This window comes from Zootoca vivipara, chromosome 6 (genome assembly GCF_965207765.1).
Source record: "Zootoca vivipara chromosome 6, rZooViv2.hap1.1, whole genome shotgun sequence".
NCBI classification, from domain to species: Eukaryota; Metazoa; Chordata; class Lepidosauria; order Squamata; family Lacertidae; genus Zootoca; species Zootoca vivipara.
Genome location: NC_142589.1, coordinates 79,309,219 through 79,325,647, shown reverse-complemented (window position 1 = coordinate 79,325,647; position 16,429 = coordinate 79,309,219). Strand labels below are relative to the sequence as shown.

The 16,429-nt window shown below is 47.7% G+C and overlaps 1 protein-coding gene across 1 annotated transcript; it reads left to right on the top strand.

Annotated features, from left to right (window-relative positions):
* The first annotated feature begins 4,397 nt into the window (after positions 1 to 4,397).
* On the top strand, positions 4,398 to 15,988 carry KPTN (kaptin, actin binding protein). The gene is made up of 12 exons (XM_060275533.2): positions 4,398 to 4,900; positions 5,157 to 5,239; positions 6,260 to 6,344; positions 7,128 to 7,182; positions 7,412 to 7,487; positions 7,575 to 7,648; positions 8,100 to 8,209; positions 9,528 to 9,641; positions 10,954 to 11,026; positions 12,289 to 12,424; positions 13,610 to 13,807; positions 15,519 to 15,988. The coding sequence occupies exons 1-12, from the start codon at positions 4,498 to 4,500 to the stop codon at positions 15,657 to 15,659; spliced, it is 1,548 nt and encodes a 515-aa protein (XP_060131516.2). The 5' UTR covers positions 4,398 to 4,497; the 3' UTR covers positions 15,660 to 15,988.
* Positions 15,989 to 16,429: the final 441 nt, after the last annotated feature.

Here is a 16,429-nt window from a genome sequence, read left to right as displayed (position 1 = left end):
GTCCCTAAAAATTCATTAGACTTGTCAAGATGCATCAAAGTTTATCTTTGATCAGAACTTGTTTTTAAAAAGCAAATCCCATTCTGAATGCTGCAAGTACCCCCCCCCCCCCCCCGACAGCATGGGCAGAATATACCTAACCTCAGCTTAATTTGGAGGTTTCATCATCTAGGTTCTGGCCTACCTCATTTTGTCAGTGGCAGTTTATAGAGGCAGAGTTTCCTAGGGTGGGTCTTGTCTCTTGTGCCAAAGCAAAAGCGTATTCTTCATTCGTCCAGAGCAGAAATCAGACCTAGATTTGGCTGGGCTTCATCCAACTTTTTGTGAGTTCAGCATTCCTGTGCTCAGCCTAAACTGTTACTTAGAGCACCAGGTGTGCTTTGAAAATTCAGCTACCTTTGCCCATGCCATTTGATATAGCTGTACAAAAACACAAAACATAGTTTTATAATTAATTTATTATTATTATTATTATTATTATTATTATTATTATTATTATTATTATTATTAATATCCTGCCCATCTGGGATGCCCCAGCCACTCCAGGTGGTTTCCAGCATATATAGGTAAAGGTAAAGGGACCACTGACCATTAGGTCCAGTTGTGACCTACTCTGGGGTTGCGGCGCTCATCTCACGCTATTGACTGAGGGAGCTGGTGTACAGCTTCCAGGTTATGTGGCCAGCATGACAAAGCCGCTTCTGGCGAACCAGAGCAGCACACGGAAACACCATTTACCTTTCTGCTGTAGCGGTACCTATTTATCTACTTGCACTTTGACATGCTTTCGAACTGCTAGGTTGGCAGGAGCTGGGACTGTGCAACGGGAGCTCATCCCCGTCGCAGGGATTTGAACCGCCGACTTTAACCCTAGGCTCTGTGGTTTAACCCACAGCGCCACCTGCATCCCTCCAGCATATATAAAAACACAGTAAAACCTTAAAAAGCTTGCCTATACAGGGCTGCCTTTGGATGTTTCCCAAATGTTACATAATTACTCATCTCCTTAACATCTGATGGGGGGGCCTTCTGTCTGGTTCTCTGTAGCTTCACTTCTCACGGTGTGGGAACCACCAGAAGGCCTCGGTGCTGGACCTCAGTATCTGGGCTGAACGATGGGGAGTGGAGATGCTCCTTCAGGTATACAGGGCTGAGGCCGTTTTGGGTTTTAAAGGTCAGCACCATCAATTTGAATGGTGCTTGGAAATGTACCAGGAGCCAGTGTAGGTCTTTCAGGACTGGTGTTCTATGGTCTCGGCGGCTGCTTCCAGGCACCAGTCTAGCTGCCACATTCTCAATTAATTGTAGTTTTCGAGTCACATTCAAAGGTAGCCCCACGTAGAGCGCATTGCAATAGTCGAAGCGGGAGATAACCAGTGCATGTATCACTGGCAAGACAGTGCGCAGGCAGGTAGGGTCTTAGCCAATGTACCAGATAGAGCTGGTAGACAGCTGCACATGAAGCACATTTGCTTATGGCAGGGTTGGGGAACATTGGCTCTCCAGATGATACTGGACTATGTGGGAGATGGGATTGAGTATTAAATCTGTAGATTAAATTTTAACCACCTATCCCATGTACAGTAACTAAGGTAACTTAAATGTTTTACCTGCAGTTTACGAAAGCTTAGGAATTAGGCAGTTGTGCTTTTTATTTATGGCCTGCTGACCTCCGCCTCTTCACCCCCGTTGCAGAGAATGAACCACCCTTTTTTTAGTTAGAGAAACAAACAAAAAGGTTTACTTACATTTCAGCGCTGACAGCAAATACAGCAAAGTTACTAGGAAGTTTAAGAACTCTTGTGTGCCAGCCCTGTGCTTGTTTAGCAAAACATGCATTTGTGATTTGGCTGCGAACAAACCCTCACCAACATCCCTGATCATTGACCATGCTGGCTGGGAGTTGGAACTACTGTAGTAAGACCTGGAGTGCAAGCACAGGTACCCAAGCCCTCGCTTAGGGAGTTGATGTGATCTGCTTTCCACTGGAGATGGTGAAGCCTCTACTTGTGCTGTAGATTGCAGCAAATGATCATCTCAATCTCTCCATGATCACTTGGGCTGGAGCCAAGTTATATTTTCATGTTACTGCTGTTATGCTGCCCTCCCACTTGAGTACAATACCAGCTGGGTAACACGTGACTGGAAGCCTGTGGGTGTGTGTGTGTAAAATTTGATAAAGCCCCATATTTTCTAGGGCTGTGGCAATGAGCTTAAACCAGGCATTTCTTCTTTGGCGATCACTCATAGCTAAGTACTCGGCCCTCCAGATGTTTTGGGAGTACAATTCCCATCATCCCTGACCACTGGTCCTGTTAGCTAGGGATCATGGGAGTTGTAGTACCAAAACATCTGGAGGGCCGAGTTTGTCTGCCTGGCTTAAACTATACATAGTACGACTTGCTTAACTGGCTTTTGAGGGGGAAACAATGCAAACATAATGCATTGTAAATATCCAAGGTGCCGTTTTCAGTAGCCTGACAAAAGAATGCAGTTCTTCAGTGTTAAGTCTTTAATAAATTTGACTAATTATTAGAAGTAATGGACCATCTCTTTAAATATTGGGGATATTTCTGGGAATGGGGAATATTGCAACAAGGAGCATTTGAAACACATCACAATATAAAAGCATGGGGTGGGGGTGGGGAGAGGAAAGAAAGAAAGAAAGAAAGAAAGAGAAAGAAAGAAAGAAAGAAAGAAAGAAAGAAAGAAAGAAAGAAAGAAAGAGAAAGAAAGAAGCCCCAGACCTGGCAGTGCTGTAGGTTTAAAGGACATGCATTTCAGCTGACTTGCATTGTCTGTGGATTTTATATTTTGGAAGAAAAGCTACAAAAATATTGAACCCCATGTCTATACATTTAAAGCAGTATCATAAACAGTTGTGGCTTTCCTCCAAAAGGATCCTAGGCACTGTTGTTTGTGCCTAGAGTGGCTATGAGCCTCCTATTCCTCTCAGGCGCCTACAATTCCAAGAGTGGTTTAACAATCTCTCTACTCAGGGAATTATAGCTCTGGGAAGGCAATAGCGGTCTCATGCCAACTCTCAGCACGCTTCACCAATAGGGTTGCCAGACTCAAGAGGACAGGACTTCTGTGCCTTTAAGTGCCCTGCGCTCTTTTGAGTTTGGAAACCTTAAAGAGAAACCAGCAGACCCTTTCTGCTGGTTTCTCTTTAAGGTTTCCAGACTCAAAAGAGAGCAGGGCAATTAAAGGCACAGAATTCCTGTCCTCTATTGAGTCTGGCAACCCTATTCACCAATGACAGTTTCCAGGAAGTGGTGACAGTGGCACATTACTGCTTTAAATGTATAGTGGAGGTGGGGCTTCAGAGGAAGAAAACTGCCTTCTAATGGACAATGAGAAGAAAAATGAAGAAGATATTGTGTTAAGAGTATGGATCAGGCACCCCCAAACTAGGCTCTCCAGATGTTTTGGGACTACAATTCCCATCATCCCTGACAACTGGTCCTGTTAGCTAGGGATGATGGGAGTTGTAGTCTCAAAACATCTAGGGCCGAGTTTGGGGATGCCTGGTATGGATCAATACACAATTGGTGATGGCTTTGCATTTGCTCATAAAAGGGTCTCCTTTTCCTAGCGCTTACAGTCAAGGCCTGGTGCACATTGAAGTGCATTACTTTCCTGCTGTGTCTTTGTCACCTGTTCAAAAACTACCATAGATCAGCATTTGGAGCGAATCATTAAGAGAGATGTAATTTCCAATCTCTGGTGTTTTCTGGTGCCCTCTGGACCTGGGCATTCCCACTTTGGCCCCACTATTTAACTATTAGAGGGCACCTTTTGTTGTGTGAACCGCCCTGAGACCTCCAGGTACAGGGCGGTATATAAATTCAATAAATAATAATTTAATCTTCAATAAAAGCATGAAGCGATTATGCTAATTAAACATTTGCAGATTACAGCCCTAGCAATAACCCCATGAAGATGTCAGTCTGTGTAAATTCCCAAAGGGTTGAAACGAATATTTTTTATTCTTATGGCAGGGTCATCTAATCTAACCATCTGCAACCCATTTTATTTTAAATATATTTATTGGTTATCACATATTTTTTTCTTCTCTCACATGGGGCGTGGTGACTCTCTTAGACAGGTTCCTCAAATTCTTTTTAACCTGTTAAAGCTATGCTTGGTGGAGTCACCTCTTCGTTGCTTTTGATTTAATTTTTAAAAGTTGTATATTATTATTTTAAAATGCCACCCTTAAACGTCGTCCGCGCAAGTTGCAGACTGCGACGTTTGTGTTTTTATGTTGCAAACTGCCCTGTGATGGTGATGATAATAATAATAATAATGATGATGATGGCGCCAAGCAACGGGAAGGAGCCTAAAGAGGCCATCTTGGAATCGGGCGAGCGTCACAGGCCCGCGACGCCTCCCGGCCCGGCGACGTCACCTTCGGAAGGCCCCCTACCCCTAGCTCTCAAATAATGGTGGGGAAGGGAGGACCGGGCTGCCCGTAGCGGTGCCTGAACCGGAATGGATCCTTCCCGGGAATGCCCGTTTTCGGAGGACAGCTTCAGTCGCTTCTCCTCCCAGAGCAACATCTACGGGCTGGCCGCGCTGCCCGGGGCGGCCCGCGGAGGCGGGCGGGGCCAGGGGCAGGAGGATTTCTCGGGGGCGGGGCTGGGGCAGGAGGAGGTGGGGGTCTCCGAGGGTCCAGGGCAGACCCTGGGGGCATCCAAAGCTCATTGGCGCTCCGAAACTGGGCCTGGGGCGGGTCTGGGGGTCTCCGTGCCCACTGCCCCCGGGGGGTGCGTGGACGGCCCCGGGGGGCTCCTGGCCGCCACCCTGAAGGGGAAAGTGATTTATTTCCGCTACCAAGACCTGAGGCAGAAGCTGCGCCCCGTGGCCAGGGAGCTGCAGTTCACCTATATCCCAGGTAATGGGGCAGGTGTGCTCAGTGGGGGGGGGCAGTCTGTGGGTTGGAATGAGGGACCGGGTGACCCAGGTTCCTGCTCTTTCTCTGCTGCCCCCCCCCCAAAAAAACACTCACCCACCCACGTACACGAGGAAATCTCTCAGTTCAGCCTTTCATTCATTTCCCTCTCTCCTTGCGTGATCTTTGTTGGACGCTGACTGCTGGCAGCTGATCTCCCTTAGCCCATGGTCTCCTTGTGTGTCTCTTTGCTTCTCAGTTGATGCCGAGATCGTCTCCATTGACACTTTCAACAAATCACCTCCCAAAAGGGGTTTGGTGGTGGGGATCACCTTCATTAAGGTATGTGTGGCTTTCATCCCTTTGTGAAATGATGCGTCGCTTGCATGTTCTTCACAAGCAGTGCTTTTGAAAGGTGGAAACCTAATACTGTATACGGAGGTGGCATGCAGGGAAGAGACCTCAGACGTTGACATCAGGGAATAATAATAATAATAATAATAATAATAATAATAATAATAATAAAATTTATAGTAAGCCCCTCATCTGAATGGGTTGCCCCAGCCATTTTGGGCTGCTTCCAACAAAATATAAAGGAAAACAACGAAGCATCAGACATTAAAAGCTTCCTGAAACAGATGTCTATGGAAAGTCATAAAATTGATTATTTATTTGGTATTTGATGGGAGCGCGTTCCACATGGAAGGCGCCACTGCTGAGAAGGTCCTCTGCCTGGTTCCCTGTAGCTTCACTTCTCTCAATGAGAGAAATGCCAGAAGGCCCTTGGAGCTGGACCTCAGTGTCTGGGCTGAGCTATGGGGATGGAGACACTCCTTCAGGTATACAGGGTAGGTCCTCACAAGTAAAGGTAATCCTTTAGGTATTGGGGCCTCAGAGGATGTGCCATTCCATTTTGGCTGCTCCTGCTTCGGAGAAAACATGCCTTGGGTCAGGTTGTAACTTAAATTAACACAATGGTTTACAATTCTTGTCCTCGGGACAACCACTTTACAGCACTACTGGTGTGATTGGTGTGTAATTAGTGATTTTGCTAATTCATATTGTTTTGAATAGCTGTATTTGTTGTACTTTCATTTTATATATATATATTTGTATAAACATCTGCTTACTGCATTTGGGGCATCTGGGCCAAAAAGCAGTATGTAGGTAAATGAGAACATAACATAGATTATTACTGGATTAAGCCCCATGACAGCCTTCCTTGGCTTGGAAAAGGAAGACTAGATAGAACTTTGGTTTGATGCAGTAGAACTCATCTTTAAGTGATTATGTGTACTGCAAAAGTCTTCTTGATGTGAAATGAACTTGCAGCTTTGCCTGTTTCTCTTCCCATCTCCACAGGATTCCGGCGACAAAGCCAGCCCCTTCCTTAACATTTACTGCGACTATGAACCAGGATCTGAATACAACTTAGATTCTATCGCACGTGAGCCTTCAGTATCTGTTTTTGCCACCTAACCCTGAAATCGGTGCCCCAAGTTCCCTCCAATCTCTTCTGTTATCTCCCTGTTAGTCTTTGAAAACCCATGTCCTGGAAGCAAAATATATCAAAACTGCTTAGAAGACCTTCACAGATGTAGGAGTCAAAGTGCAGAATTTGGCGCAAAACATGGATTTTCTAGCAAAGCAAGGGGTGGGAGTTGGAAGTTAAAAGCCATTAGGTATTCTAGTTAGTTATGCCAAGATATGAAGCCCAGCATACATGGCATGTTTGCATTTTCAACAGAGAAGACTTCTGAAGCCACCTCCCAGTGGACTAGCACCTTAAGCTCTTAAAAACGCAATTGCTCAGAATTCCAAATTGGGTAATACCAGACCTTTGAGAGCTACAACTTCCTTTTGATTTTGGTGGTACCTTGGTTTTCAAACAGAATGTGTTCTGGGAGTCCATTTGACTCCCGGAACTGTTTGAAAACCAAAGCACGGCTTCCGATTGGCTGCAGGAGTGTCCTGCAGCCAATTGGAAGCTGCGGCAGACGTTTGGCTTCTGAAAATCATTTGAAAACCAGAACACTCACTTCCGGATTTTGATCGTTTGGGAGCCGATTTGTTTGGGAGCCAAGGCGTTCGGCTTCCAAGGTACGACTGCACTTCCCCTGGGGCATGTTCATGATCCAGAGAAGGTTGATTTATATTATCCCCCCCCCCCTCAGCTATGGAAACTGGGCTTATTTTCTTGTTTTCAGGGAGTATTTTTCTTTCTATCCAGAGAGCTGCTTGAACCTGGAACTGCAGTTTACCCCATTCCAACTGTACCATGCAGAGTAAGTATGCCGCTCGCCCTTTCTCATCTCTCTGTAAAGGCCTGGTAAAACAAAAACCCACTTCCCTGCTTGTCCCTTTTTGTTTGTGTGCAAATCACTCTGGGAGCCCTTTTGGCTGAAGAGCTGGATACAAATACTCTAAATAAATTAAAATTGTAAAAAATATTTCGGGGACATTCATACAAAGCTCTTTAAAAAAGAAAAGAAAATGCTACTTCTCTCGTTGCAGGGTCCAGGTTGCTGACCAGCCGGAGACGGTCTTCCTTCTGAGTGGCAATGACCCTGCTATCCACTTATACAAAGAGGTGAGGCCACCAGATGAAGGCAAGATTTGGTTTCCCCGTTGTGCTGGAGGCGCCCTGATGTGACAGCATTGCTCCTCTCCTCTGTAGAATGAAGAGCTGCACCAGTTTGAGGAGCAGCCGGTGGAGAACCTCTTTCCTGAACTCAAGGAGCTGCCAAGCAAGTAGGAAGACTGGTTTGCTATTAAAAACAAGAGGGGGAGAGGGGGAGAGGAAGTTTTGGTACTACTGTATGTGTGTGCGCGCGCAGGAAGGAGGCTTACAGAAGCTCTGAGACGTAAGGCCCAGCCTCTCCTTGTAACCTAAAAAACACAGCACAAAAGGAGAAGGGATGGGGAGGGAGGAGGGGAAAAGCAAAACCGTGTTCTAGGTTTTAGGTGCCAAGGCTTGCATCCAACCTTGTTCATACTTGGAGAAGACACTTTGAAATTAATGGGCACGATTAACTTAAGTACATAAGTTTCAGTGGGGCTACTCGTGAGTAGAGATCAGTTGTACTCCTCGCCTCAAGGGGCGGACTCTGCATCCTTCATTCATCCTTCATTCTCTCTGACCTCTGTTTCGCCCAGGAAACCACCCGCTTCATTGATCATTGCCCTCCTCTCTCCCTTGCAGCGTCCTCTGGCTAGATGTGTACAACATTCCAAACTCAGGGCAACGGATCACGGCCTTTGGTTGCCAGAGCGGCTACATCCGAGTTGCCCAGGTTGAACCAGCCAGTCGAGGTAAGTTTTCTTTATTTGTGATGTTTTAAAAGGAGGTTGACAAGTTTCTCTGCTCATTGTGGAATCTTTTTGGAGGGAGGGATCTGGCTGTGCAAATGTCCCAGGCTTCAGCACTTGGTACACCAGCCTTTGACAGCCAGCATGCAGGAACTGATGGGAGTTGTAGACCGAAACAGCTGGAGGGCTCCAGGTTGGCAAAGGGTGAAATCAAAAGGCCCTGTATGAGAAGCCCCTATCACTATTGGCATTCCACCGGCTCTGTTTAAGCAGGCATTCCCTTGAATGTGAGCTTTCCTGATCTATGTACCGTATATACTCATGTATAAGCCGAGGTTTTCAGCACATTTTTAATGCTGAAAAAGCCCCCCTCGGCTTATACTCGAGTGAGGCAGGGGCGAACGAAGCATGAACGGTACCCGGGGTGGGAGGTGGGGCAAACCGACCATACGGTGCATGCACAGTGCCGCTACGTACGATGTATGCGTGCACCGTCCGTACGGCGGCAGGATCGCCTGCTCGCGGCTGCAGCCGCCACCGCCCGTACGGGCGGTTTGCTGACGGCGCTGCAAACATCTGCTTGGCTCTGCTCGCTCCCTCTGCCTCACGCGCCCAGCCCTTTGCCCCGCTCCATCCGAAGAGACAGGCATCGGGTGTGTGAGAGAGGGAGAGCCAGGCAGGTCTCTTTCTCTTTCCCTCTATCCGCCCACACGCGCCTCCCCCAGCCCACCCCACTCTGCCTGAGACAGCGGCGGTGACCCTGAGGCGGTGGCGGTTAGAGCAAGAGCAGACGCGGGCAGGGGTGGTGTGCCTCGGGGAGGTGGTAGCCTTTGCAGCTGCTGCTGCTCCTCCGTCCTTGCTGTGGGGGTGAAGAGGCGGCAGCGGAGGGTGTAGCCATGAGCAGAGGATCCTTTTATTTTTTATTTTCTTATTAACCCCTATCTGGACCCAGTGTTTCCCACCCTAGGCTTATACTCGAGTCAATAAGTTTCTCCATTTTTTTGTGGTAAAATTAGGTGCCTCGGCTTATATTCGGTTCGGCTTATACTCGAGTATATATGGCAAATGTCTTTAAGTGCTGTGCTTTGTCACTGGTTTGTTTTTTATTGCAAATTTAAATTATAGCTGTTTCTATGGAACTTTAAAAATAAAATGTATATATCTTATAATTGATTTTATACTTGTAAACTGCTTAGTCACCATCTTGGGGGGGGGGTAAGTCAGTGGTATATAAATCTTCCTGGCAGCACCTTTCTTGAAGCCTCAGCCATTGTGGTGTTGGCTGACTGTCCCCTCTGCCCCTTCTTCCCCTTTGCCCAAGTGGTGCTGCAGAGCTGGAACATCCAGCAAGACGGTCCCATCTCCAAAGTCCTGGTGTTTGCTCTGCCAACGTCCTGCCGTCCAGGCGACCCCTCAGGAACCGTGGCTTCAAATGGTAAGAAACAAGAGGGGGCCATGGGCCTCTCTGCAACCTCAGGTGGAGAGAAGGCAGCCTTTCCCAAGCTGGTGCCCTCTGGGCAAATGGTGGAGTCCCAACTCCCATCATCCCTGATCATTTCCGCTGCCAGATTGGGATGATGGGAGTTGAAGTCCGCCAACATCTGGAGGGCACCAGCTTGTGGATGGCTGTCAGGAGCGGGTGCCAGGAGCAGGTGAAGTTAACTCTATTCAAAGAAACAAGCAGCTCAGGAAGCCAGGTCTAGGGAGCACAGCAACTCTTCCCATTAGATCTTGTCCAATTGAGGCAGTTGGGAGGACTGAAGTGTTATGATTTTTATATACCCTCTGCTGCTCCAGCAGCAGCATATGTGTCTGTTGGTTTTCACACAGTGAGTCTGAGTTACAGTGTGAGAGAGGAAGTCTATGTTATCTCTTCCTGATCATGTGATGTTTTCTTTCTGTACCTTTTCTTTCTGCTTCTCTATGGAGTAAGAAGCAAGATGCCTAGCTCTGTTCTGTTGGAGTTTTACGAGCAGAGAAACAGAGAATGGACTGTGTAATTAGCCTTACAATAAAGTAGCTTTAGTACTACTTTTGGCTTCTTCATTCCTGCTGGAATATGCATGGATCGTGTGTGTTCTTCTCAGAAGAGGAGGATCGCTTCGGTAGCGGCAGCCAGGGATTGGCCACAGGAAAGCTCTTGGAGTCTGGGGCAGTCTGGCGTTAGCCTTTCCGACATGAAGTTCCCTGTCTTCCCACAGTTGCCTAGGCTTCTTCCTTGCTCGGGTTCTTCCCAAGCAACCTGAGACTCTGTCGGTGTGGCTGTCTCTGTTTCGCCCTCTTCATACCTCTTCTGGCTCTGGGAGCCCTGCGGGGGAGGGGATCTGGTCGCAGCGGGAGTGGGAGGCCCCTGGTTTCTTTGGCAGCCTGCCTCATCTCTGCCTCTCGGCCCTCCTCTCCTGCCTCTGAACTGCTGTCTGCCACAGCCTCTTCCTGCTCACTAAACCCTGTTACCTCTTCAGCTTCCGACACCACCACCTCCTCCCAGTCTTCTCCCTCTGACCACTCGTTGCCGTCCCACCAATGCTCCCCAGGCTCTGAGTCTTCTTCCCCTGGGGGTTCCCCAGCTGGTAACTCCCAGCATTCTTCCACATGTAGCTTGCCCATGACATGGCTGATGTGTAGGATGAGAGGCTGTTTCGCTTGAGGCTCAACAGCATTTGGTAACTGTGCAGGCAGTTCCGCTCTTTCTCTGGTGTGGGTTTCTTCCGTATGTGTTTTTTTAACCTTTGTATCTTCTCTTGCAGGTAATGCTGGCTCCCAGACGCAGAGCTACAGTGTTCTAGTCACCAGCACTCTTGAACTGTCTGTTGTCTACAGGTGAGTGGAGACAGGAGAGCAGGCGGCTTATCAAGTCCACCCTTTGCCCCATGGAGATAAGGCTTTTGGTGCTTTCGTGTTTTTATTCTGTATTTTTATGCTGCGAACTGCCCCGAGATCTTCGAATGAATGGTGGTGTACCAACTTGATAAATAAACAAAAACCAAATGAAATACTAGGCGCGATGGCTGTACTCTGCTTCCGTGATCGGAACTAAATGCCACTTGCTGGAAACTGCAGTTGTGCCCGGCCCCTGCCTATGGGCTTCCCACAGGGATCCGGTTGCCCACTGTGACAATTGGATGCTGGATTAGACGGGCCATTGGCCTGATCCAGCAGGCTCTTCTGACATGCATAGAATAATATAATCGTAGAGTAGGAAGGGACCCTGAGGGTCATCCAGTCCAACCCCCCGAAACACAGGAATCTCAGCTAATCATCCATGATAGACGGCCATCCAGCCTCTGCTTAAAAACCTCCCGACGAAGGAGTCCATTCTACTAACAGCTATTGCCGTCAGAAAGTTCTTCCTCATGTTTAGCTGGTATCTCCTTTCTTGTAACTTGAAGCCATTGTTTCAGTTCCTACCCTCCAGAGCAGGAGAAAACAAGCTTGTTCCACGTACTGTTCCTAACCCTCTAACCCTGAGCACTTACTGTTCCCAACCCTAACCCTGCAGAAAGCCATTTATTTTGACCTGTTTTTAGGAGGTAATTTAATTATTGTTTGATTTTATACTAATGTTATATATTTGATGTTAGCCACCCTGAGTCCGACTTTGGCAGGGGAGTGCGTGATATAAATAAAAGTTGTTTATTATTATTATTATTATTATTATTATTATTATTATTATTAGATCTTTGAAGATGGCTACCCTATCTCCTCTCAGTCTTTTCTTTTCCAACTCCCTCAACCGTTCCTCATAAGGCCTGGTCTCCAGAGCCTCGATCATCTCGGTCACTCTCCTCTGCACACGTTCCTGCTTGTCAATATCCTTCTTAAACTCTGGTACCCAGAACTGGAAGCGGTACTCCAGAAGTAGGCTGACCGAGGCAGAATAGAGTGGTACTCTTACCACTCTTGATCGCGTCATCGGCATCTGCTGCCTCCTTATTCTTATATGGCAGTGGCTGGTATTCAGCTATGTTTTACTCAGCATAGGCATATTGAAGTTAATGGACTTGAATTTCAGCATGGCAGCTCTAAGTAGAACTTGGTTGAATACCACCCAGTGTTGTTGTTTATTCCTTCCCCCCTTCCAGGAATGTGCTGCAGAGAGGCCTGGACGACCAGCTGGTCCTTCCCTTGAGTGACCAGTACGACAGTGTCCTGTGTGCCCTTGTGACCGATGTCAACTTTGACCGTGAACCAGAGATCCTGCTTGGCACCTATGGGCAGGTCAGCAGGGAGTGAGAGATCTGCCTTCACCCACCATGTTGGCTTGGATGGGTTTAGGGTCGTAGGGTGCTCTTACTGGGCAGCCTTCTCCGGTCTGGCGTGCTCCATAAGTTTCTGTTTATATTTATTTATGTATTTTAAACCTAAACTGTGCCCCAGTGTTCCTCGCCAGGGGCTGTTATAACAAAGCAACCCACGAAACAAAATAAAAATGGAACTAGCAAATGATAGCTAAGGCTGCCTCCTGCAGGCCAGACTCTAACAGCCTTAAAAACCCTGTACAAACATAGAATCATAAAAATGTAAAGTTGGAAGGGACCCCAAGTGTCATCTAGTCCAACCCCGTGCAGTGCAGGAATCTCCACTAAAGAATCCCCGACTGATGGCCTTCCAGCCTCAGTTAAAAAGCCTCTAGTGAAGGAGATTCCACCACCTTCTGAAGGAGTCTGTTTCACTGTCAAACAGCAGAAAATTATTCCGGGCGTTTAGTCGGAATCTCCTTTCTTGTAACTTGAAGCCATTGATTCGAGTCCTACCCTCCAGAGCTGGAGAAATCAAGCTTGCTCTGTCTTCCATGTGACAGCTCTTCAGATATTTGAAGATGGCTCTCCTATCTCCTCTCAGTCTCCTCTTTTCCAGGCTAAACATAGCCAGCTCCTTCAACTGTTCCTCATCAGACTTGGTTTCCAGACCCTTGATCATCTTGGTCACCTTCCTCTGCACACACTCCAGCTTGTCAACATCCTCCTTAAATTGTGGTGCCCAGAACTGGACACAGCAGTTTGTCAGTATCCTTCAATGCTCATTGGTTGATCTCAGGCAACATAACTATAGAGTTCCCTAGTCTTCTAGAGCCAGTGTGGTGTAGTGGTTAAGAGCAGTAGACTCATAATCTGGGGAACCGGGTTCGCGTCTCCGTTCCTCCACATGCAGCTGCTGGGTGACCTTGGGCTAGTCACACTTCCTTGAAGTCTCTCAGCCCCACTCACCTTACAGAGTGTTTGTTGTGGGGGAGGAAGGGAAAGGAGAATGTTAGCCACTTTAAGACTCCTTTGGGTAGTGATAAAGCGGGGTATCAAATCCAAACTCTTCCTCTTCTTCTTCTTCTTCTTCTTCTTCTTCTTCTTCTTCTTCTTCTTCTTCTTCTTCTTCTTCTTCTTCTTCTTCTTCTTCTTCTTCTTCTAGGAGCTTTTGTGCTACAAGTACCAAGCCCCGAATGCTACAGCAGGAGTCCAGCCCTCCAGCCCGTCTGACGGGGAGTTCCACGTGCTCTGGCAGCGCACTTTCCCCAGCCCCCTCCTGTCCATGGAGTATGTCGACCTCACCTGTGACGGCCTCTGTGAACTGGCTGTGGTTTGTCTGAAAGGGCTGCATATCCTTCAGGTGTGTGTATTGCAGGTGGGGTAGGGGTTGTTGCAAGGCACTTTCACCAAGCCCAACCCCGAGAGGCCCTAGCACTGCCTTTCTCAATCTTGGGTCCCCAGATGTTCTTGAACTGCAGCTCCCACAATCCCTGACCATGGGTCCTGCTACCTAGAAATGATGGGAGTTGTAGTCCCAACAGCGGCTGGAGACCCAAGTTTAAGAGAGGCTGCCGTAGCGCATCCATTTCAGGTTTTCAGCTTTATTTCATTTCCTTTTTCTCCAAAACACTTTGCTGCTTTCACATATTGCTGCAAGAAGCACCCAGGGCTGGTTTTCACTACCCCTGTAGCAGAATAAGGACTGCACAGTTTCCCCCTTCTTTGTATTCCTGGAAGCAAGAGGGTTAGGTACTTCAAATATTTTAAAGGGCAACATTCAGTGAAGAGGCCTGCAATATCGCTGAGGACTGGCAATGACTTCTGCCTTGCCCACTAAGCAGAGAGAATAAACACCATCTGAAAGTGCCTAATAAATTAAAGACAAGTTATCCCAAATAACTTCCAGCCAGATTTGCATTCTTTAACTGCAATGAGTTGGCAGAAAGCCCAGATCCACAGGTGTCAAATCTGCTTAGAGCTGCCAACTTTTGCTTCTGACACATTTTTTGGGTGGGGAATCACCCCCCCAACCTTCCATTTTAAAATTTAGCTTCGTGTGCTGACATATTCTCCCCCCCCCTAATTCAGCAAAGCTTAACATTACAAAACTTTTTTTTATTCCCAGTTCTAGAATGCTGGGTAGGACTGTCTGACTCAAAGTGTCACAGCCCATCATTCCTGTTTGTTCATTTTTTACATTTATATCCCACTTCTCCAAGGAGCTCAAGGTGATATAGACGGTTCTTCTCCTGCTCCCCATTTTATCCTTACAACACCCCTGTGTGGAAAGTTTGGCTCAGAAGCAGTGACTGACTCCAAGGCCAGCCAGTGAGCTTCATGGCTGGAGTGTAGATTCGAACCCAGCTCCTAGTCCAGCACTCTAAGCACTATACCACACTGATTCCTTCTGGGAGCTTTCTCCTTTTTGTTGCTGAGTGGCTGGCAAATTGCAGGGAGCCCTTTCAAGCTTTCCTCACCTCCTTCCCACATATTGCATTGTGCAATGACGATTCCCTTCTCTATTCATATTTATTGCCTTTGGTGTCCCCTGAAACGTTATGAAATAATAATAATAATTGATTGAATTTATATACTGCCCTATACCTGGCAGTCTCAGGGCGGTTCACAGAATAAAATCAAGATATAAAACCACAAAATACATTTTAACAGGGCATAGGATGTAAATTGGATCAACCAAACGCCTGGTTAAAAAGGAACGTTTTTGCCTGACGCCTAAAGGTGTATAATGAAGGCACCAGGCAAACTTCCCTGGTGAGAGCATTCCACAGACAGGGAGCCACTGCAGAGAAGGCCCCGTTCTCGTGTTGCCACCCTCCGGACCTCTCAAGGAGGGGGCACACGAAGGAGGGCCTCACAAGATGATCTCAGGGTCTGGGTAGGTTCATATGGGAAGAGGTGGTCCTTGAGGTATTGAAGTCCTGAGCCTTCGCTGCGAGGGACCATTATTGAGGCGCCTGATGAACTTAGGGATGAGCACAGAGCAAATTCCTTCAGAATAAAACCTGTCTTCTTGCTTCTTCCCCCACCCCCATATTCCTTGCCTCCAATAGCATAGCCTGATGCAGACGGCCGAGTGCCTCTTAGAGCGGCTCCGGTTGAAAGTGGCTGGCCAGGCGGCCCAGGTGGCACTTCCTGCACAGCACCAAGATGCCAAGCCTGAGGATGGTGATGGGAGAGGACCAAAGGAGTGATGGGAGCAGCTGCGCCCTCTTGCCTGTTCGCTTTGCCCAGAAACCAGGGAGGGACAGGACCTGCCAGGCTCTGCCATGCCACCGCAGAAGGAAATGAGGACCAAATCACTGGTTATGGTGAGGGAGTAAGGAGATGCTGGGTCTGCCCAGGACCCCCCCAAGCAACGTTTCTTGGATGTGTCTTGGCCTCTTGGCCTCAGGAAAGAAACCTCTTGCACGAGGCTCCTTGTGAACCGTTGCTATTCCATCTCTTCCCTGCCACTCCCCAAAGAGGCTGGCCTGACCAAGAACTCTATAAATAGGAAATAAATTTTGTACACTAAGCAGGATCTGCTCTCTGTGTTTGTGGTGAAGGTTTCTAATTCAAAGAAGAATAGAATTGTCCCACTGCTGAACGGCTCTTACTGTCAGAAAGTTCCTCCTAAAGTTCGGTCGGAATCTCCTTTCTTGTAATTTGGCAACGCAAATCTCTGGGTTGTGACTTGGCCATGCAGCCTAGAGCTGGGGCTGGAATCCCAGAAGCCGCACAGCTTATGAATTCCAACCACTAGCCCACACTGCCTGAAGAGTTCTGCCTTAAGCAGTCAGCTGGAGGAGAAGAAAGCTGTGCCTCTTGCCCTTCCTCCAGGCGAGGTGGACGTGAAGGGGTAGAGCATCTGCTTTGCATGCAGAAGTTTCCAGTCTCCACCTCTGGCATTTCCAGTTATGGTTAGAAAAAAAGCTCTTCTTAAAATCCTGGCAAGCTGCTGGCAGTCAATGCTGACAAGACT

Bases quoted from the DNA above. Each gene is read 5' to 3' on its own strand.
- KPTN (XM_060275533.2), top strand. From the start codon at position 4,498: ATGGATCCTTCCCGGGAATGCCCGTTTTCGGAGGACAGCTTCAGTCGC. The intron at 7,183-7,411 runs GTAAGTATGCCG...CTCTCGTTGCAG, and splicing joins TTCCAACTGTACCATGCAGA to GGTCCAGGTTGCTGACCAGC. The intron at 13,808-15,518 runs GTGTGTGTATTG...TGCCTCCAATAG, and splicing joins AAGGGCTGCATATCCTTCAG to CATAGCCTGATGCAGACGGC.